The following is a 21,796-nucleotide window of genomic DNA, read 5'->3' on the forward strand; positions in this document are numbered from 1 at the left end:
AAAATATGGCATATAAAGTGGAGGAAATTAAAGGAATTGAAGTATTATTAAACTAGTTGGTGGATATTCTGCTCATTAATCATTGGTTACTGATTCACAAAATATTGATATACAAGACAGAGTCTTCACTTGTGTTGGTATAAATATATGTCTTTATCTCCACTGTTTCCAAGCATCGATCAAATTGAGCTTCTCTATTATATTCATTTCCTTAAGGTTCTTGTTTGTAATAAGAGCATGAATCCTTTGGCAGCCATGTCTGAAGGGGAATTGAGCTCCTTTAGTGGAATGTATTCTACTGATCAGGATGCTGATTTCATTCAATTCCAATTAGTTCTTTATTTATTAGTTATGAATCAACTATAAACACTAACAATAGTATCAACTTTTTTTCACAAGGAAGTAGTTATAATGGTTGTAGTAGTTTTCCATTTTGCCCTCTGCCGAGTCATGAAAGCAGCTACCACCCGATTCATTTTCGATCAAATGTGATGATAAGAAACAATAGTTCAATAATAATGGATCGATATGGCATGGACGTGGAAGGTGAAAACATAATTAGTTCACCCTCGCTTACTAATTACAATGCAATGATTGAAGTGGGTGATTTCCTTATTAACCAAGATGTGAGCAATATTGATAGCATGGAGTCTGGTGAAAACATGCCTATAGAAGACAAGGTGGATAGTCCACCAGACAGCTCTAAGAAAAGATCCCGGCGGTTGCTTGGGGATGTGAGTATTGTTGTTCCTCTGTACTTGTAAATAATGATTCTGGAAATTAGAACGTTAGCTTATAAACGTAAATATAAATAAAAAAACAGAAATTAATTCGAGCCCACTGAATTCACAGCGTTTCCTTAAGGAATTTAATCCCCTCCTAGTACCCAAGGTTATAGATTATTTCCTCCAAGGATAGAACGAATTACACACTGGTGTAGCGGTACTTCAAACCCCAGTGTTTCAACGAACACAAAGTTCGGCAACAAATCACACTTATGGATGCTTTGTTTGTAGTTAAAAACAATGCAGAATAAGGAGGACAACTCAGAAGTCGAATGGAAATTCTGAGAGGAAGGAATGCAAAGTATAGCCAATGTTGAATTCTTACTGAAGAGAATATCAAATTGCAATTCGTTTTTCCAGTGTATACGCAGTGTATACAGAGTGTATATCCAGTATATGCAGAGTGTATATCCAGTGTATACAGAGTGTATATTAAGTGTATACAGAGTGTATATTAAGTGTATACAGAGTGTTTCAAGTGTTTTTTCCGATGTGTTCTTCTTTCTCTCCAACTTATGCTCTATTTATAGCAGTTATTTGAGAGAAATCCGCCCCTTCCATGGTGCAACAAGCACTAGATCATGGAGAAAGCACTTACATGGTGGTATATACACTTGCTTGGTGGGAGGAACACTTGCACCATTGTGGGAGGTGCACTAGGCTGCATTGTTGCTTAGTGTTGCAACACAATACACGGATTGGAAAACATCCGTTACAAACACGGATTATATCACGTTAATATTCACTATTAACAAATAAATTTGGTCCAAAAAATTAATCAATCGATCGATCATTTGACCAAATCCGAATCCAAATCCCATTTCCCATTCACTCTAATTTTAAGACTATTTCATCTTAAACAAAAACTCAACAATCCCCCACATGAATGGGGAATGGCTATATCATGGAAGTATGCATGAAAAACTTGTGTGATTTGCAAACAAGAATTAATTGCATCTGGATAAGTAGGTTTCCCTTTGAACTTTCCGTAGTGAACTTATGTCGGATATACTCGGTCAATCGGTAGATTTGATATCTTTGAACCGTCGAACTTTAGTGTATACCTAGACAACCATAAGTCACACAATCAATCCCTTAACCGTCTTTGGTTCTCATTGTTGTGTTCGTTTCAGCCATGAACACTGCCTGGTTTCATAAGTGCGTAGAGAATTGGCCTTGCAAAATTCTCCTTGAAGCGGCTAACACTTCACACATACATAGGTGATTCCTAAACGTGTCATCTCATAGATACACTATTTGATATACCCTGTATCAAATTTAGAAATCATTAAAAAGCCTTAATGCTTTATCCTTGGTACTGAACATTGTCTCATCACGAGAATGGACTAAAACAAATTTTGTTGACAATGTTGAACCGTCATTAATGACTTTGTTTGATCTCCTTGAACCTAGATCTTGGGATCTCCAGTCTTCTAGGTAGAGTTACCGCCACAATGACTTGTTCTCGGCCATAGTCCCATTCCCCTCGATGATTTCTCAACTACCTCTCTAGTTAGGCCTTTTGTAAGTGGATCTGACACATTATCACTTGACTTTACATAGTCAATCGTGATAATTCCTCTAGAGAGAAGTTGCCTAACGGTTTTATGTCTTCGTCGTATATGACGAGATTTACCGTTATACATAACGCTCCCAGCCCTTCCAATTGCCGCTTGGCTATCACAGTGTATGCATATTGGTGCCAACGGTTTGGGCCAAAATGGAATATCTTCCAAGAAATTCCGGAGCCATTCAGCTTCTTCACCGGCTTTATCTAAGGCTATGAACTCAGCCTCCATTGTAGAGCGGGCAATACATGTTTGTTTGGACGACTTCCAAGATACCGCTCCTCCACCAATAGTGAATACATATCCACTTGTGGACTTCGAATCAGTTGAACCGGTGATCCAATTTGCATCACAATATCCTTCAATCACCGCAGGATATTTACTGTAGTGCAAATCAAAGTTTTGGGTATGTTCTAAGTATCCCAAAACTCGTTTCATTGCCATCCAGTGAGATTGGCCTGGATTGCTCGTGTATCGACTTAGTTTACTTATTGCACAAGCTATATCTGGTCGTGTACAATTCATGATGTACATTAAGCATCCCAACACACGAGCATAATCCAATTGTGATATGCTTTGGCCTTTGTTCTTTGCTAGTGCAAGATTCACGTCAATTGGAGTCTTTGCAACTTTAAAGCCCAAGTGCTTGAATTTTTCAAGTACTGTCTTAATATAATGAGATTGTGACAATGCCAGGCCTTGAGGAGTCTTTTGGATCTTAATCCCCAGAATTAAATCTGCAATTCCCAAGTCCTTCATATCAAACTTGCTAGTTAGCATACGCTTAGTAGCATTTATGTTGGCAATGTTATTACTCATTATCAGCATATCATCCACATATAGGCAAACAATGACTATGTGATTTGGAACATTTTTAATGTACACACATTTATCACATTCATTTATCTTAAAACCATTTGACAACATTGTTTGGTCAAATTTCGCATGCCATTGTTTGGGTGCTTGTTTTAGTCCGTAAAGGGACTTAACAAGTCTACATACCTTATTTTCTTTACCTGGAACCACAAACCCTTCAGGTTGTTCCATGTAAATTTCTTCCTCCAACTCTCCATTTAAGAAGGCCGTTTTAACATCCATTTGATGAATTTCAAGACCATACACTGCAGCTAATGCTACTAACATCCGTATGGACGTAATCCTTGTAACTGGGGAGTATGTATCAAAGTAGTCAAGACCTTCTCGTTGTCTATACCCTTTGACAACAAGTCTTGCCTTGAATTTATCAATAGTGCCATCATCTTTCATTTTTCTCTTAAAAATCCATTTAGAACCCAAAGGTTTATTTCCAGGAGGAAGATCAACCAATTCCCATGTATGGTTGTTCAATATGGATTCTATTTCACTATTGACTGCCTCTTTCCAGAACAATGATTCCGAAGAAGACATAGCTTCTTTAAATGTTCGAGGCTCATTTTCCAATAAGAAAGTCACAAAATCTGGTCCAAACGAAGTAGACGTTCTTTGACGTTTACTACGTCTTGGATCCCCCTGATTAAATGTACTTTCTTTTGTTTCTTCCCGAGGTCGTTTAGATACTTCACCAATCGACTCACATTCCTTTTTATACGGATATATATTTTCAAAGAACTCAGCATTATCTGATTCTATAACCGTATTATTATGAATGTCGGGATTTTCTGATTTATGAACCAGAAATCGATATGCTTTACTATTAGTTGCATATCCTATGAAAACACAATCAACTGTTTTCGGTCCTATTTTTACCCTTTTGGGTTTAGGAACTTGCACCTTTGCCAAACACCCCCACACTTTAAAATAATTCAAGTTGGGCTTCCTTCTTTTCCATTTTTCATATGGAATGGATTGTGTTTTACTATGGGGTACTCGATTTAGTATTCGGCTGGCCGTAAGAATGGCTTCCCCCCACAAGTTCTGTGGCAAACCAGAACTTATCAACAATGCGTTCATCATCTCCTTTAATGAACGATTCTTTCTTTCCGCAATCCCATTGGATTGGGGAGTGTAAGGGGCTGTTGTTTGATGAATAATTCCATATTCTAAACATATTTGTTCAAAAGGAGATTCATATTCACCACCCCTATCACTTCTTATCATTTTGATTTTCTTGTTAAGTTGCGTTTCAACTTCATTTTTGTATTGCTTGAATGCGTCTATTGCTTCATCTTTACTATTAAGTAAGTAAACATAGCAATATCGAGTACTATCGTCAATAAAAGTTATGAAATACTTCTTTCCACCGCGAGATGGTATTGACTTCATGTCACAAATATCTGTGTGAATTAAGTCTAAAGGATTTGAATTCCTTTCAACCGACTTATAAGGATGTTTAACATACTTAGATTCCACACATATTTGACATTTTGATTTTTCGCATTCAAACTTAGGCAATACTTCCAAGTTTATCATTTTTCGCAAGGTTTTATAATTGACATGACCTAAACGTACATGCCATAAATCATTTGACTCAAGTAAGTAAGAAGAAGCTGAAGTTTTATTATTAGTTTCAACAACTATTACATTCAGCTTGAAAAGGCCCTCAGTAAGGTAACCTTTTCCTACAAACATTTCATTCTTACTAATCACTACCTTGTCAGATACAAAAACGCACTTGAAACCGTGCTTTACAAGAAGTCCAGTAGAGACTAAGTTCTTCCTAATCTCGGGAACATGAAGGACGTTGTTCAAAGTCATGACCTTGCCAGAAGTCATCTTGAGAAATATCTTACCGTATCCTTCAATTTTTGCTGTAGCAGCATTTCCCATAGAGAGCGTCTCTTCGGGTCCAGCAGAAGCATATGTAGAAAATGCTTCCCTCACAGCACAAACATGGCGAGTGGCTCCAGAATCAATCCACCACTCCTTTGGGTTTCCTACCAGGTTGCATTCAGAAAGCATGGCGCACAAGTCATCAACATCATCATGCTTTTCTACCATGTTTGCTTGACCCCTTTGCTTGTCTTTCTTCCGAGCACGACACTCCGTAGATTTGTGTCCGGTTTTCCCACAGTTGTAGCAGTTTCCACTGAACCGCTTCTTGCTTGGGTTGTATTTCGGACCAGAAGCCTTCTTTCTCTTTTTGTTATCTTCAACAATATTTGCTCCCATTATTGTTGAATTTCCACGGCCTCTTCTCTCAGCAGCTTTGTTGTCCTCTTCGATTCTCAATCGAACAATGAGATCTTCAAGGGACATCTCCTTTCGTTTGTGTTTCAAATAATTTTTGAAGTCCTTCCACAATGGAGGCAACTTCTCAATTATTGCTGCTACTTGGAATGCTTCATTGATGACAAGACCTTCAATGAAAATTCCGTTAGTAAAATTACTAAAAAATTTACTTTCAATATCAGTATTTATTTGAAACATACCTTCAGCAAGTAGATCATGAATAATCACTTGCAATTCCTGGACTTGGGTAATAACAGACTTGCTATCTACCATTTTGTAGTCCAAAAATTTTGCGGCGACGAATTTCTTCATCCCGGCATCTTCAGTTTTGTACTTCTTTTCAAGTGCATTCCACAATTCTTTTGACGTCTCCACGCCACTGTATACATTATACAGATTATCCTCCAGCCCGCTAAGAATATAATTCCTGCACAAGAAGTCAGAATGCTTCCATGCCTCAATCACGAGAAAGCTATCATTCTCTGGAGTTTCATCTGGAAGATCAGGAACATCTTCCTTGATGAACTTCTGTAGACATAACGTAGTCAAGTAGAAGAACATCTTTTGCTGCCAGCGCTTGAAATCCATCCCGGAAAATTTTTCCGGGTTTCTCTGCCGGTGCCAACGCCGGAGTTCGACTTGTCGATGCGTTGGCAGTCATCATCGGAACAGCTTGATTTCCGTCATTCGCCATTTTTACTGTAAAAATGACACAATCAAACGTTTAATAAACGTTTAAAACTGGAGTGAAAAATCACGTAGATTTTAATCTCCAACAAAATGCCACGAATGTTTTAAAACTGGAGTAAAAATCACGTAGATTTTAATCTCCAACAAACCGCCACGAAGGCTTAACTCTCCAAACGGGAGTACACAAAAAACCACAAAGGTTATAGTTTCCAGAATAATAAAAGTAACACAAATACAGAAATTAAATTATTAAATTATTAAATTCCTTAAGATTGTTGTTCCTCTATACTTGTAAATAATGATTCTGGAAATTAGAACGTTAGCTTATAAACGTAAATATAAATAAAAAACAGAAATTAATTCGAGCCCACTGAATTCACAGTGTTTCCTTAAGGAATTTAATCCCCTCCTAGTACCCAAGGTTATAGATTATTTCCTCCCAGGATAGAACGAATTACACACTGGTGTAGCGGTACTTCAAACCCCAGTGTTTCAACGAACACAAAGTTCGGCAACAAATCACACTTATGGATGCTTTGTTTGTAGTTAAAAACAATGCAGAATAAGGAGGACAACTCAGAAGTCGAATGGAAATTCTGAGAGGAAGGAATGCAAAGTATAGCCAATGTTGAATTCTTACTGAAGAGAATATCAAATTGCAATTCGTTTTTCCAGTGTATACGCAGTGTATACAGAGTGTATATCCAGTATATGCAGAGTGTATATCCAGTGTATACAGAGTGTATATTAAGTGTATACAGAGTGTTTCAAGTGTTTTTTCCGATGTGTTCTTCTTTCTCTCCAACTTATGCTCTATTTATAGCAGTTATTTGAGAGAAATCCGCCCCTTCCATGGTGCAACAAGCACTAGATCATGGAGAAAGCACTTACATGGTGGTATATACACTTGCTTGGTGGGAGGAACACTTGCACCATTGTGGGAGGTGCACTAGGCTGCATTGTTGCTTAGTGTTGCAACACAATACACGGATTGGAAAACATCCGTTATAAACACGGATTATATCACGTTAATATTCACTATTAACAAATAAATTTGGTCCAAAAAATTAATCAATCGATCGATCATTTGACCAAATCCGAATCCAAATCCCATTTCCCATTCACTCTAATTTTAAGACTATTTCATCTTAAACAAAAACTCAACAAGTATTACTTAATTATCATTTTGTTTTGATTTTCTTATATATTGTCAGAATGGGTTTTATTCCTGATATACATTTCTCTAATTATATAGGTGATCCCAAATAACAAGAGAAGCGTAAAGCTGAAGAAGACTAGCTGTGAGATGGATGAGGAAAACAAGACAGTGATTGCTGCTCAGAAGATGAATCTGTTAATGTTTCTCATGAATTGACCAGAAAAACCAGAGCCAGCAGGGGTTCAGCAACTGACCCCCAGAGCTTGCATGCCAGGGTATATATGTAACTTCACTTTTTATGTAATGATCAGAAGTTACTTGGTTTCTATATGTATGTCAAAAGGATCTCTTATTTCACTTCTTACAGAAACGAAGAGAGAGGATTAATGAGAAGCTGAGAATCTTACAGAATCTCGTCCCTAATGGAACAAAGGTACGTGTAGCCAATGACAAAGCCAGAAATTTACTCAAGGGTCTTCAAAATTAAAAGAAGTGGAAAAAGTTCTTCGACAAAGAGTGGTCAATATATGATATGTACCTCTAAAATCTAATATTTTACCTAGTACACAGTGTAATTTTCCGACGAAGGATGGTCAGTTGACCACCCTTCAAAACATATAGCTTCGCCCCTGAGTGTAGCCATATATTGAAACTGCATGCATTTGTGATTATAAAAATGATCTGCTGAGAGAACTTGAACTTAAATATTTGATTGACCTAACACATTAAATTTTCAAGTATTCACTTATATTAACCTGATTCTTAAATACTGTCAATCATACTTGAACTTAAGTGAATACTGTCAATCAAATGTTGATATCCCAGACGTAGAAATAAGCTGCCACCTCAACATGATGAACGAGGTTTAGGTGCTTGTAGCATTTTCTCATCATTACATAAGGTGTTGATATAATATACAAAGCTGATTAGAAGAAACCATCTGCAACTATGATTGATTTCTAATGTGTTAGGTCTATCAATTATGAGCCTGATTCTTTCTACTTTCTTCTTGCAAATATGGTATTTTCCATGTCTTGGCCGAAGTTTCACAAAAAAAGGTATTGATTCAAGTCATTCCAATTAGCTGGTGTCATTCTAATTGGGTATGTACGACCAATTTATAGACTATGCCTGTATTTACTTATTCACAAATAAATATTGGAACGACCATAATGTTTCTCTCTGTCATTTTAAACATATATAAACTCTCCTGTAAATCATTTTATTGAACATATTCTATGATATATTTCTGAAACCTGATTTTCGCCAATGAATAAATGAAAAATAAATTGTAGGGATGTAGTTGATCTAAGAGTGAGTCCTACTAATATACTTTAGATCAAGCAAAGGCTGAGGAGACTACTAGTAATATAAAATATACTTCAGATCAGGCAAAGTTAAGCGTGAAGTGCAAATCTATGTTGCGCGGACTCTCCAAAATGTAGCCGCACCCGTGTCGGATCCTTCAAAAATGCACTACTTTTGGAGAATCCGACACGTATCCAGCCATATTTTCGGAGAGTCCGAGCAACATAGGTGCAAATAATCTTGGAGAATTCAGTCTTGCACATTTACTTGGAATTGTATATTTACAGGATTTATGCACAGACGACATTGTATATTTTCACCCTCATTTTTTATGTTTACCAAGCACTTGCACTTATATCTGAATGTCAATATACCGTCATCAGGTCTGATTGATATCATGACTAGGCAATTTAAGTGGAATTGCAACTTCCAAAAGCCATAGCAGTTCTCTCAACATGCTTCAGTAAGATCCCATATATTTTGTTTCTCACCCTGTGACAAATTTCAATTTCTGAATCATCCAAGTTCCCGCCGTCCTTTGGAGCATTCGCCTCCTTATTGATAATCACATCTAACCAATCGTTGACTCTCTTCACCTTGTACATCATTCCTGCTATTTGGCTATCTAATACCATTGAAGAGGCTTTTCTTTCAACCTCATCTAGGTATTTCTCTACATATCCCAAAAACAATTTTCTACACTCGTCCTGCAACGATGAAGCTAGGACAGTGGCTGCAGGTGTTGTGCTTCCCATAGTCCATTGATCAGGTTGCTCATCTTTGTCAGATGACAGTAAGAAAGGAATCTCATCGGTACTGTTCCTATTTGATTTAATGATATATGACCCTTTCGGTTTGGTACTTATTCGACTTGATGTGCTTGTCTTCTTCGATGTATTGGTGACAGCCATTGTGCTATTATGGATTGGATTGAGGGCAGTGGAGCATGGTGTAAGATCAAGAGCCACAGCAGATTTTATCCACGTGGATGCATTTTTCTTTCTCTCAACTGCAATAGTCAATGCTTCCTTAACTGAATTGGTGTCAGCTTCTCCTGAAGTTCTAAGTGGACTTATGTTTGTCAGTGACTGCAATACCAATCTTGTCTGAGCCATGTCATCTTGAAGGTCAAAAAATTTATCAACATGAGGCTGGAGATCATCTTCTTCAGCTAAATGGAACTCCGAAAATTTGCTGGAGAATGGAACATGCCTTAGTCACCATCCAAAATTAAGAAAGATTGGTATGCGATAAGTAACACAAAAACAATAAGCTGATACAGTGTATTAAGTTTATAATGGCAAAACAATATAATAATGACTTGTAATGGAAACCGGAAGCAATGCACTTCTGCAATATTTCAGCTCATGAGCAGGAAGATTAACTGTCCCAATACCTTTCTTTCGTACATTTTTTGATAGTGACATCTAATTGTTTTGCGGACATTCTCACCACCATTATGTCTAATTTCATATGCTCTGAAATTATTTCATCTTTGGCATGGAAACTACCGATGATGTAGGTCATTTCATTATCTTTACAGGCAAAAACCATGTTGATCTCTACTGATGCAGGAAGATTAACTGTTCTTCTGATAATGATCACTTGACAATGATGTAGGTTTAATTACTGGCATAGGTTTCATGTCGACGTAGATGTCTATATTAATTCTCAACATGTGAAAAATGTGCTATGGATCATTAAAAGACAACCCCTGAATATTTACAGATGATAAGAAGTAAATCCATTATCAAGATTGTAACTTGAAACTAGTTGCTAGTTCTTTTAGCTTCACCTAGACAGTTTTCCAGAGTTCAAGATCCTATTTTTCTATTATTACAACCTGAGCCTACATATAGGCCATCTTAACTTAAAGCAACAGGGACTAGACAAAAATCAAGAAGAATGCAAAACAAAATAGAAAATAACTCATGTTGCATAAAGTAAGATTTGTATGAGAAAGTGCACCTTAAGGAATTGAGCAACCTCTCAGCCGCACAAGCTTCTTGCAAAGCATCAGTAGCTGCAACAAGAGCAATGTCTCTTTGCTTTACAACCTCCTGAATTACAATGAAAAATCCCAAATGTCAGTAAAGCACCCAACTATATATTCATGCAAGTATTACTATGAAAGTAACTTACTACCTTTCCAAGCTTCACCAAGCTCGAGGGGAGTGAGTCCCATGATATACCAGTTTCAGCCCCTCGTCTGTCATTAGCTAAACTTGAATTTGTCTTGGAGAAACAAGCTTTGCTCTTAGTGGAACTCTTCATTTTCTTTGCAGAACCAACTTCTCTTCTTCTTGGTACTGAACTTGAATTTTCATCCGAGCTATCATACCTTACAGAACGAACTGGTGAAACCTGTCTATATAAAGTGAATAAGGATGAACTTGAAGGACAGACCACAAAAAGAATAGTATGCCAAAGTCCTTAAGCATGGAAACATTAGCAAATGACGCATAATAAAGAGAAAGCGAAGTATAGTCACATCAATTATGTAAAGAAAATGTATCTGCTTGGACGCTAATCACTGGCTGTTACTCCAAATAGGTGCAGACACTACACAAACATCATTTACAACTTATGCAGTATTAAATCTAATACCAAGCGTTGACTCAATAAACCAAACGAAGTTGCCAACATGTCAGCTTTTCTTATCACATCTACAAATTTGTACTTGACTTAGGTTTTAATTGCATACAAAACTGTACAGAAACCATCTATCACAATGGATATGGAGTTCTAACATTTTAAGCCAATTTCAAAAAAGCATGCTACTTTTTTTATTCAAAACTTATACTTCATTGAAAGTACAATCTTGTGTACCGACCAGTAGATTTTCAGACTTCATATTATTGCGACAATAAACATGAAGGAAAGTAAATTGACAGTCAGACAGCAGTACTCACGGTTGCACTACGACTACGAGGCGGTCTGATATCGTGTTTAACAACTGAAGAATCAAAGATTTCTTTAATTCCCAAAATCTCTGACTCGTTCCAACTTTTTCTCTTCGAGTTATGAGACGAAAATGAGATTGATGACAATATGCTTTCTGTATCACTATCAATATCAAAAGACCTTTTCCTAGTCTTTTGTAGTTCCCGAAAAAGATGAGAGTTTCTCCTCTCAATGTCAGATCTTTTAGGAGTGCAATCCAGGGCCATCGCCTTCTCGCCTGGATGGAGTTTTGAAGCACTCAAAGATCGAAAATTGCCTTTAGACGATTTTCCCTCCAAAGCATCATATTTCTTCTTCAACCCCTCAGGATCAGATAATCCGCGAGATAACTTTCTTGAATTGGATGGAATAATCCTGTTCTCAGAAATGACACCCTTTTCAACAATGCAATCAGAATTAGATGCCTCAAGAAACTTCATAAAATTTGAAACAGAAACAATATCTTGAGGGGTTCCAACACATGGACGCCTACCGGGGAGAGGCGTTACGCCTCTGAGTAATGGGAAAGGGTGAGCATCCTCCAATTTCTGCACATATATGAATTGCCCCAGTTTCAATTTATTTGCAAGAATCATCTCATTTTGCTCTTCAGGCAAAGAAACGTACATTGCATGTGAAATATCTGAAACTTTAAGGTAAAATCCTCTGTTAGGCCAAAGATGATCACCTTCTTCAAGAACAGGAATTATACTTCTGATTTGCACCATGTTGGGTTTTCGATCATCCTCTGAGGGATTACCACCCATTTTCATATCCTCAAGAAACCTTACAAGAACCCCAGATTTCAAAGACGCCATGATTTTCATGGATAAAGATTGACTCACCCCCACTATCAAGATCAGTAAGCAAAATTGAATTTGTGTTATAATAAGGGTACATAAAAGATAAAAGAAGGACATTCAGATGAAAGTCCAAAACTATATCACATGAAAGAGGGCATAATGGATAGACCTATTGATTCAAATAAGAAGAGTTAATTTTAAGTCATGAAATTCAGGTACAAATTTACAAATCTGAATTTGGGGGTCTTTGTGCTGACTGTCTTTCCTGGATAAAGTTTGTGAAGAAAGTGCGTCAGCTTGACCCCAAAGAGGGGAATTAGTTGTTGAAGAAAAGAATGAATTGGATGAATGAAAGAGATGGGCATGGAAAACGGGAACTCGAGAGGTAGTTAAAACGGTTAGAGGGGTCCAATATTGTTTTTTCCCCATTATCAGTATTAGATTCTTGGATAAAGCCATAAAGGTCTAAGTAATTTTTTATTAATTTTTGATTGACGACAAGAATATATTATTGACGGATTAGGGTCTGCTCCAGTAGTATGGCATTCTCCTCAATTGAGTTCTCGTGTCATGTGTACAAGGAGAAATTTAAAGGTTTGAATTCATTTCCCTTTCATACTCTGATTTTATTTTCTATTATTTTCAATCAAAAATAGTACTTCCTTGGTCAGCATGACCGCTTTCTAAATTTGAAAACAATTTAACTTAAACTTATAATTATACCCTTAATGAGAAACTTTTATAACTACACAAATACTCTGAATCCCTTTTTGACTTGTTTAGCACCACAAATTCCAAATGTCTTTATTTTTTCTTAAACTCGTGCTCAGTCAAACAGGTTCACATAAATTGGAACGAATGGAGTAATATTTTTTAAAAAGGAAAAATGACAAATTTACCCTTGTACTTTTAGATATTACTAGTCCCAGAGTATGCAAGTTACGCGTGTACCCCGATTATTAAAGCATATGTTTGAGATAATTGAAGAATCAACACTATATAAAAAGAAAATTAAATTTTTTTTGGCTATTGCAGAAAAAGATTACTCAACTCAATAAAGTAATTTTTTAGTAGATTAAGACAATTATATCAAAGTAGGTTTAATTTAAATATGTTTTTCAACTCAAGTAAAATATTTATTAGTTTCTGCATAAACATAATCACCTCCTGACCAAAAGCTTGTATGATTTGAATGGATTATGTTTTTAAATTTTTATTCGCTTGAATGGTAAAATAAATGTTTATTATATTTTTTTGAGCATCAAATTTGTAATGAGTGATACAAAATCATGACATGTTGAAACATATTATAAAGAGCAAGTAAATGTGATTCACTATAACTGAATTATAGTTACCAATTTAAATAAGAATGATTTATATAAGTATAATATTTCTTGATTTTATATTTCTAAATATTAGTATTTCCTACATAATTCAAATAAGGAGGAAAAACTAGTTGACTTCAAAGTCTTAAAAATTAGAAAAATTATTTAGTTACGATTTTATCGAATGTGAAATCTATTTTTAGTGTAATAATAATTGATGTCGAGATATGTTAGGCAAGCCAACGCTGAACTATCAACTTAATTATTTATTTTATTACTTTTAAATTCATAAGTTTTATTATATAAAGAAAATCAATGCGGAGAAAATCATAGCTATACAAAACATTAATTGAACATGAAAAGGAAATGGTGATAATATTGAGCAAAACCATAACATCTACTCGAGCTCCTAAAATCCGATGACACAAATGCATGAGAATACACTAGGAAGTACAATATTAATACAATATCTATATGGAATATAAAATAGACATGACAAAATAGATGAATATGATGGAGACTTTATGTGCTGCGGATCGTAATATAGAATACAGCTCACCATAAACTCTCCCACCCCACCCTAGCAACTACACCTATGCACCAAGATGACCACCAACAATACCTGTCTCAGTAGCATGAGTATATAAATCAACATGTACCCAGTAAGTATCTAGCTTAACCCTAGAGAAGTAGTGACAAGGGATCGACATTGACACTTACTAGTAATCCAATAAATCAAATATAATAAGGTAGACAGGTATGAAATATGGTGAGTAAATAGTAAGAACAGATATAGGTACATAATAAGATCCCCAATTGAACAGTAATCACAAGGTCCTCAAATACCTGATACTTCCTCAAATGGAATATGTAATGGTCAACATCAAATCAACGGTCACATCTCAAGTTAGAAAAAACTCATAAGTACGTTGACTCCTTATTAAGTATTTTACACGATTCTACCGAGGCGAGCGACCCGATCCCATAAGAGTAAAGGCACGAAGTCTTGTCATACTGTATGACTAGATCCCATTATCGTAGCGTATATACACTAACGAGGTTGTACGGTCCAATTCATGGAAGTATCTCAAATATACTGCCGAGGCGGACGGTCCAATCCCATAACGATACTGTTGAGGCGATCAGCCCCATCCCATAGAAATAGTTAAGACTTGAGGGGTTGCTGGCCCCACTCACGAATATAAGTGTGAGTTTTGAAATTCAAAAAACTTTCGGACAAATACATACAACAAGGGAAAATCTGTAAAAGAGAGTAAAATCTCTACTGCTAATCAAGTAGCTCGCCATATATCACAAAAGGTAAGTCTGATACTTTACGCAAGTCTAGTCTCAGGAAAAACTATTAATTAAAACAAATAACAGGAAAGAATAACTCAAATATTACAATTAAGGAATGACGTAAATCTAAATCTACCCGGACCTAATCAGGAATTCTAGCATACACACAGACACTCGTCACATCATACATGTGTAGCCCTTAAAACATGTAGTACAAATGCAAATATAACACGTACGGGATAAATTTTCCCTCACAAGGTTAGACATGAAACTTAACTCGCTCAAAAATCAGATAACCGACTCAGACGCCTCTCTAACACCTTCAACCGATGCCACTTGATCCAAAATTAGTCAAACAACGTGCAAATCAATCATGATATACTCTAATACTCGTAATTTAATAATTTATAATAATTCTCAACTCCGCTCGAAAAGTCAACAAGGTTAACCACCGAGCCCACGTGCCCGGATTCAATTTATTTTAAGATAAACAAAACACATAGCATCACGAACTCAAATATATAATTTATTCCTAATTCCATGTCCAATTTCAGGGTCAAAATCCAAAATTATAAATTCTAGGTTTTCTTCGGAAATCCCACAATTTCTACTAATTTTCATATTTAAATCCATATATGTTCATGAAATATAATTAAAAGTGATTAAGAAATACTTACCCCTAAGAGGTGGATGAAATAGCTCTCAAAAATCGCCCCAAAGAGAAAAAAAATGATATGAAATGAGCAAATTCCCGATTTTACAAACTTATATTCTGCCCAGACGCCTTTCTTCACGAACGCGGTATGTACCTCTGTCACACCTCCTTTTTCCACCCGAGGGGGAATATAAGGGAGTTTTTCCAATTTAAGTGACATTAATCGAAACGGAATTATTTATTTAATTTTTTTAGAGTCGCCATTTGGAATAGTTTATTTTGGTGTCCCAAGTCACCAGTTTATTTTAAATCCCAATTCGAGGAAATTTTCGACTTTATTTAAAAGTCTGCGAACCATAAATTCTAGATAAGGAATTCTATTAACTCGGGAGAAGGTGTTAGGCATTATCGGGTTCCGTGGTTCCAGTACGATCGCTTAAACTATTAGTAATTGGCCTATTATCTGATTTACTACACGTTTTAAACTTATTGTGCATTTTTAAACTTTTAAACCGCTTTTAGTTATTTTATGGAATTATTCTGGAACAAGTTATTGTAACGACCCGAATGGTCGCTTTGCCTTTTAGAACCTCGTTCCTTTAAATAAAACTTCTCGCACTTGTTTTAGCTAATTTACGACTTGCGGGGATGGTTGGTTCGGAATTTGGAAGAGTTTGGAGTGAAATATGCCTATTTGATTCCTTAGGATTTTCTTAAAAAGGGCTAAGTTTGACTTTAATCAACATTTTGAGCAAATAGACCTGGATTCATGATTTGACGGTCCCGGAGGGTCCGTAGGAAAATATGGGACCTGGGCGTATGCCCGGAATCGAATTCCGAGGTCCCTAGCCTGAGTAATAAATTTTTATTAGAAATTATTAAATTGAAATTCTAAGGATTTAAAGAAACTAATTAATGATTGATTTCATGGGTATCGGGCTTGTATGTTGGTTCCAAAGCCCGGTACAGGTCCGAAACATCATTTAAGACTCACTCGCAAAATGTGGTGTCAATCCGAGTAGTTTTAGGACATTTTGGCTCGTTAGAGGAAAATTAAGAACTTGAAGTTCATAAGTTTGATTCATTTGGTTTTAGGAGGTAATTCTTAGATTTAGCGTTGTTTCGGGCATTCAGAAGGTTCAAGTAGGTCCGTCTTGTGATTTTAGACTTGTCGGTATATTCGGGCGGGGCCCAGGAGCCCCGAGCGTCAATCGGATGAGGCTCGAGTGAAGTTGAAATTTTTGAGAAGTGCTGAAGCTGCTGCTTCTGTCATAACCGCACTTGCGGTTGGTGGATTGCAGATGCGGTCCATCTATCGCAGATGCGGCCTAGGGAAGGCCAGGCCAAACCATAGAAGCATCTCTCGAACCGCAGAAGCGGCTTTGCAGACGCGGCCTCAAGACCGTAGAAGCGGTCCCAGCCCTTTTAGCCCATTTCGCAGATGCGGTCCTTTCTCGCAGATACGGGGACCGCAGAAGCGGAAATCACAGAAGTAGTGAGCTTCATTTAATACGGGTTCTAAGTCATTTTTGACACTTTTCACTCCTCCATTGGCGATTTTGGGAGCTTTTGGAAGAGGGCTTCTACTTGGCATCTTGAGGTAAGCTTACCCCACCTATTCTTAGTTTAACACTTGTGTTTTAGGTAGATTAAACGCTAGGATTAAGGTAAAATTATGGGTTAGAGCTAGACCTAGGTTTTTAATGAAACTTAGATTTTACCACGAAATTGGTTATGAAACGAATTAGAAATCATATATTATTGATCCTTAGGTTATAGAGAACAACTTCCTTCGAAAAATTTCGGAATCCGGGCATGTGGGCCCGGAGTCGGATTTTAGGAAACTCGTGTTAAGGGTTAGAAAATTGCTTAAATAGCTAGAATACGATCTTGTGAGCTTATATTGATTAGTTCCTACCTCATTTAACTTGTTTTGGATCGTTCGGCTCCAAATTGAGGGTTTGGGCTCGTTCTTGGCATTGGAAGTATACTTTGGAGCCAGGTAAGTCTCATTTTTAACCTTGTAAGAGAGAATTGTCCCCATAGGTGTAATAATTGAGTAATTTGCTACTAAATGTGGGGGCTACGTACGCACGAGGTAACGAGAGTCCGTGCGTAGCTAATATTATGTTAATTGTCCGGGCAACCTAGGACTCACATCAAGCTATATTTGTGAATGTCTCTATATTTTCTTGCTAATGTGATCACTTAGGATATGCTAGGGGCTTGGAAAGGGATATAAGTGAGCATATATACTTCTCGAACCCTTATATGCATTTATTTGAATATAAATGCGCCTTCGTGTGTTTCCTTGATATTATTTGATATTTGTGGATCGGGCCGATCACTTTGGTATAAATAGATGCATCTATGGTTCGCGCCATTCGACCCTCTGGCAGTGCACAGTTTATTTTCTGTTGGATCGGGTCATCGACCTTGGCATAGTGTGCGCATGATATCTATTTGAAATCTTATCCATGACTTGATCGGATAAAAATTTGAAATGTAAATGGCTAATTGTAAAATTGTTAAGAACATGACATATTACCTCTTGCTACAAACTGTTGATTATTTGTGATTTCCATGCTTAGTGTAACACTTCATTGTATTATTTGACCTTAGTAAGTATCAAGTCGACCCCTCGTCTCTACTTCTTCGAGATTAGACGAGATACTTACGGGGTACATATTGTTTATGTACTCATATTACACTTCTGTACTTAATTGTACAGGATCTGAGGTAGGTATATCTGACTATCAGACTGGTGCGCGCCCCTGATTCATAGACCGAGACTTCCATGGTGAGCTACTCCCTTTCGGTGCCGTTCAGCAGCTTGATGGGTCTTTCTTTACTTTTGCTGTCTATTCTATCCCGGACAGTAGGATAGTATTATTCTTTTGTACATTCTACTAGTTGCCCACTTGTGACACCAAGTTTTGGCACACACATTAAAAGACAGTTCTTTTGGGTTGTATAATTATTATTAAATATTGCTTATCATCACCTGTTTTAATTGCAAATCAAGAAATGTGGTAACCGATTTGGGTAAGTAAAATAAGAATTTACTAATACTCCCGCGTTGGCTTTCCTGATAACGGTGTTGGGCGCCATCACGACTCTTAGTGGATTTTGGGTCGTGACAGTCACGATTGTCGTACACTTGTTTGTTCGATACACATTGAGAGTCATGTGACGGGAACTATACCCACGATCTACAACGTGTTTAATTTATTAAAGTTATTAGAAGTTGTGGTCGGGTCACATAAATGTAACCCCGGATTTGGAAATTAGGTATCACAACTACGTCATGAGAACCGTACCCGTGGCTATGATGATTTTATTATAAACGCGCCTAAAGCAAACTACGAGCGTTCAAAGTGTTTTATAGACTAAGTTATAAAATTAATATGAGGGCCATAGATTAAGTGATTCAATTATGAATGACACGCCTTGATTTATTTTAAAAGATACTTACTCAATTAAGGCAAACTAACGGGTGCTCCTATTTAAAAGTAATTTGAACTTAATAAAAAGCTATTAGTTATAAACATGTTTGGGGGTATATGTATTGGAACTTTAATCATTTTTGGGTAAAAGGATTTGGGCCAGCAAGAACCCATAAGTTATTTGGTCAAGGGAAGATCAGCATGGAAGCTGCATTTGAGCTCGGAATCTGGCCCAGAAGTGAGGATACTTATGGGACCTTGCCAGGTCCGATTTTAAAACCAAATCTGGCCCACATTGAACTTATATCAGGCGGGCCCAGTCGAGAATGTTTGCCAGCTGGGCCTATCTACCTTTTAATTTAAACTAGCCATACTTACGTGATATACACATTTGTCCAAAAAGAATTGCAAAAAAAAAATCACTTTGATATAGGAAAATCAGAAACCAAAAATTTCAAAATACAATTCAAGTTTAAAGATTAATTTTACTACTATGATTTGCAAGACCTATACATTCATATTATATGTTCACAAGGGAAGCTTTATAATCCAGCCACTCTATTGGGTTTGATGCCCAGACCCAATGGCCTGGGCCCAGACTTGTTCAGGTGATTCCCAGATTTGGGCCTTGTTGCAAGTCTGGCCCAATTTGTATTACATTCAAGTGATTCTGTGATACTGGGTTGTGCTCATTATAAAGAGATCACATGCTATGAACCTAAACTAGTAATCAAAAACAAACAAATCTCGAAATTAGAACACTCCAACAGTCCATTTACTAATGAAAGTCCATAAATTTACAATATGCTTCTAAATACAACTATGTGTCTAAAAGAAAAGAAAAAAATTAAGGTAAAGGGTAGCAATCTTCCTAACTCTGAATTTTCAACTATTACAAAAATTCTTTGAACCAGCTTCAGCTTGCAAGAAATTCAGCTATAGAATTGTTTCCTACAAGCCAAGCCTTCAGTTCCAACTCTGAAATTTCTTTGCCTTATTGCCACTCACATACAAAACAAAAGAAACAAAGTGCAAATTTCAGTATTTGCAAAAATCCATTGGCTCGTGTATTCTTAACTAAAATGACAAAGCAAACAGGAAGAAAGAAGGAAGACCACTTCAGCAATCGAAATTCACATTTAGTATAAAGTTTTAACTAATCTTCAAACTTAGACATCTTTTAAAGAAAAAGTTGCAAACAATCAGTAAACCAAACAAAGGGAGTCATGTTGGTTCCTTTCCATGTTCAACCAGTAAAATCTACTATATTTATACCAAATCAGTCAAATATCACATGGAACTCATTCATTACACATATCTTGCAAACTTGTTGATATTATATCATTTCAAAGCAGTATATGAGGAGAAATAAGGTCAGTACCTTACAAGAGCAAGAAAACTCAGCAACTAACAGATGAACAAGCTGGCTAAAACTTAAAAGAAATGGAGCAGCAACAGAACCCACACAACAGCAACCAAAAAATCAAACCAGACTTCACCACAGCTATAACAGCTAACAGTAGTAAACCCCAAAGAAACCAGAAATCCTGACTGTCAATCCATTTTTTAACTTATGACAACCAGAAAATCCCACACAATTCTTTAAGTTTTCTTTTACTAAAATCAGAAAAAAGAATCAACTCCTAAGAACACAGTAGCTGAACTTTAGAGAGGATTTTTTAGGGTTTTGAAAATCTAATTCTCTGTGTCATTTTTAGAATAGAGTAGCCTATATATATGCTGCCTAGTGAGGGTATATTTTAGGAATATTCCTTATCCTAAAGTCTGAAAATAGTACAGTGCAGTTGTCCTCCTTATCCTATTTTCAGCATCTTTTGTAACGGCTAGGACAACTGTACCATTTCCAGAAACTTCTTCTCTTTTTTACAGCCCTTTTTTATTTCTGAAAATTTACTCTTTTTACCCAAAAATTCTGATTTAAATGCCTTTTTTATTTTATTTTGATATTTATCTCCATTCTAGAAGTTTCTTGAGCTGTTACAGCTAAGATTCTTCACCTAGAATTCCTAAAATACCCTAAGACAACCCTTGAAATCACCCTTTATTGTTCAGGGCTAAGTTAACAAATCAGAATTAAACCCACACAAATAACCCTAATCATGCATGCCTACTATAATGGGAAAAATCATTAATTAATAAATTATCTATAAAAACCTAGGCTAACAACTCAAAATTAGTCAACAAAACTCAGGAACTATATGAAAACCTAATTAACAGTTCCGAATCAAATAATGAAACCAGAAATTAAACCTAGGTCATTAATTCAGATAATCCTAAAACCTATGACTAAACTACAAGTGGAAACTGGTTAATAAATAGCCAATCGACTATTTTAGGAGAAGATAATCAAAGAAAACCTAAACTAAGAATCAAAGTCAACAGATTAGCAATTAGACCTAAACATCATCTACATCATGAGATAAAGTCAGGGGAAGTACCTAAATCTAGCCATAAGAAGTTGGTCGGACGTGGTTGAGCTCGCCGGAGTTTGGCCGGATTCCGGCAGGTTTGAAAACGTGTCAAACCCACATGAATCAATTGCTCTTATCAAGAGCAATTGACTCATGTAGGTTTAAACCATTAAATCCTTCGGAGGCATTCGGTGTAGATTCCTTTAGGGTTTTAG

The 21,796-nt window shown here is 36.5% G+C and overlaps 2 protein-coding genes across 3 annotated transcripts; one reads left to right on the plus strand and one right to left on the minus strand.

Moving 5' to 3' along the window:
* Positions 1–518: 518 nt before the first annotated feature.
* Positions 519–7,857, plus strand: LOC138881205 (transcription factor bHLH139-like). Its single transcript, XM_070161414.1, has 3 exons — positions 519–734; positions 7,467–7,538; positions 7,738–7,857. The coding sequence occupies exons 1-3, from the start codon at positions 519–521 to the stop codon at positions 7,855–7,857; spliced, it is 408 nt and encodes a 135-aa protein (XP_070017515.1).
* Positions 7,858–8,913: 1,056 nt separating this feature from the next.
* On the minus strand, positions 8,914–12,779 carry LOC104245300 (uncharacterized). Of its 2 annotated transcripts, none has more exons than XM_070162710.1 (4): positions 11,591–12,779; positions 10,824–11,042; positions 10,647–10,738; positions 8,914–9,890 (listed from the first exon to the last, which is right to left on the minus strand). In XM_070162710.1, the coding sequence occupies exons 1-4, from the start codon at positions 12,539–12,541 to the stop codon at positions 9,089–9,091; spliced, it is 2,064 nt and encodes a 687-aa protein (XP_070018811.1). In that variant the 5' UTR covers positions 12,542–12,779; the 3' UTR covers positions 8,914–9,088. The 2 variants fall into 2 exon arrangements, with proteins under 2 accessions (XP_070018811.1, XP_009799193.1); XM_009800891.2 differs by having other exon boundaries at positions 8,914–9,872; positions 11,591–12,778.
* Between the last annotated feature and the right edge of the window lie 9,017 nt (positions 12,780–21,796).

This window comes from Nicotiana sylvestris, chromosome 11, assembly GCF_000393655.2.
Source record: "Nicotiana sylvestris chromosome 11, ASM39365v2, whole genome shotgun sequence".
In the NCBI taxonomy this organism is placed as follows: Eukaryota; Viridiplantae; Streptophyta; class Magnoliopsida; order Solanales; family Solanaceae; genus Nicotiana; species Nicotiana sylvestris.

Bases quoted from the DNA above. Each gene is read 5' to 3' on its own strand.
- LOC138881205 (XM_070161414.1), top strand. From the start codon at position 519: ATGGATCGATATGGCATGGACGTGGAAGGTGAAAACATAATTAGTTCA. The intron at 735-7,466 runs GTGAGTATTGTT...CTAATTATATAG, and splicing joins CCCGGCGGTTGCTTGGGGAT to GTGATCCCAAATAACAAGAG. The intron at 7,539-7,737 runs GTGATTGCTGCT...CACTTCTTACAG, and splicing joins TGGATGAGGAAAACAAGACA to AAACGAAGAGAGAGGATTAA.
- LOC104245300 (XM_070162710.1), bottom strand. From the start codon at position 12,541: ATGTCCTTCTTTTATCTTTTATGTACCCTTATTATAACACAAATTCAA. The intron at 10,739-10,823 runs GTAGTAAGTTAC...ATTGTAATTCAG, and splicing joins GCTTGGTGAAGCTTGGAAAG to GAGGTTGTAAAGCAAAGAGA. The intron at 9,891-10,646 runs GTGCACTTTCTC...ATGGTGACTAAG, and splicing joins AGGTTGCTCAATTCCTTAAG to GCATGTTCCATTCTCCAGCA.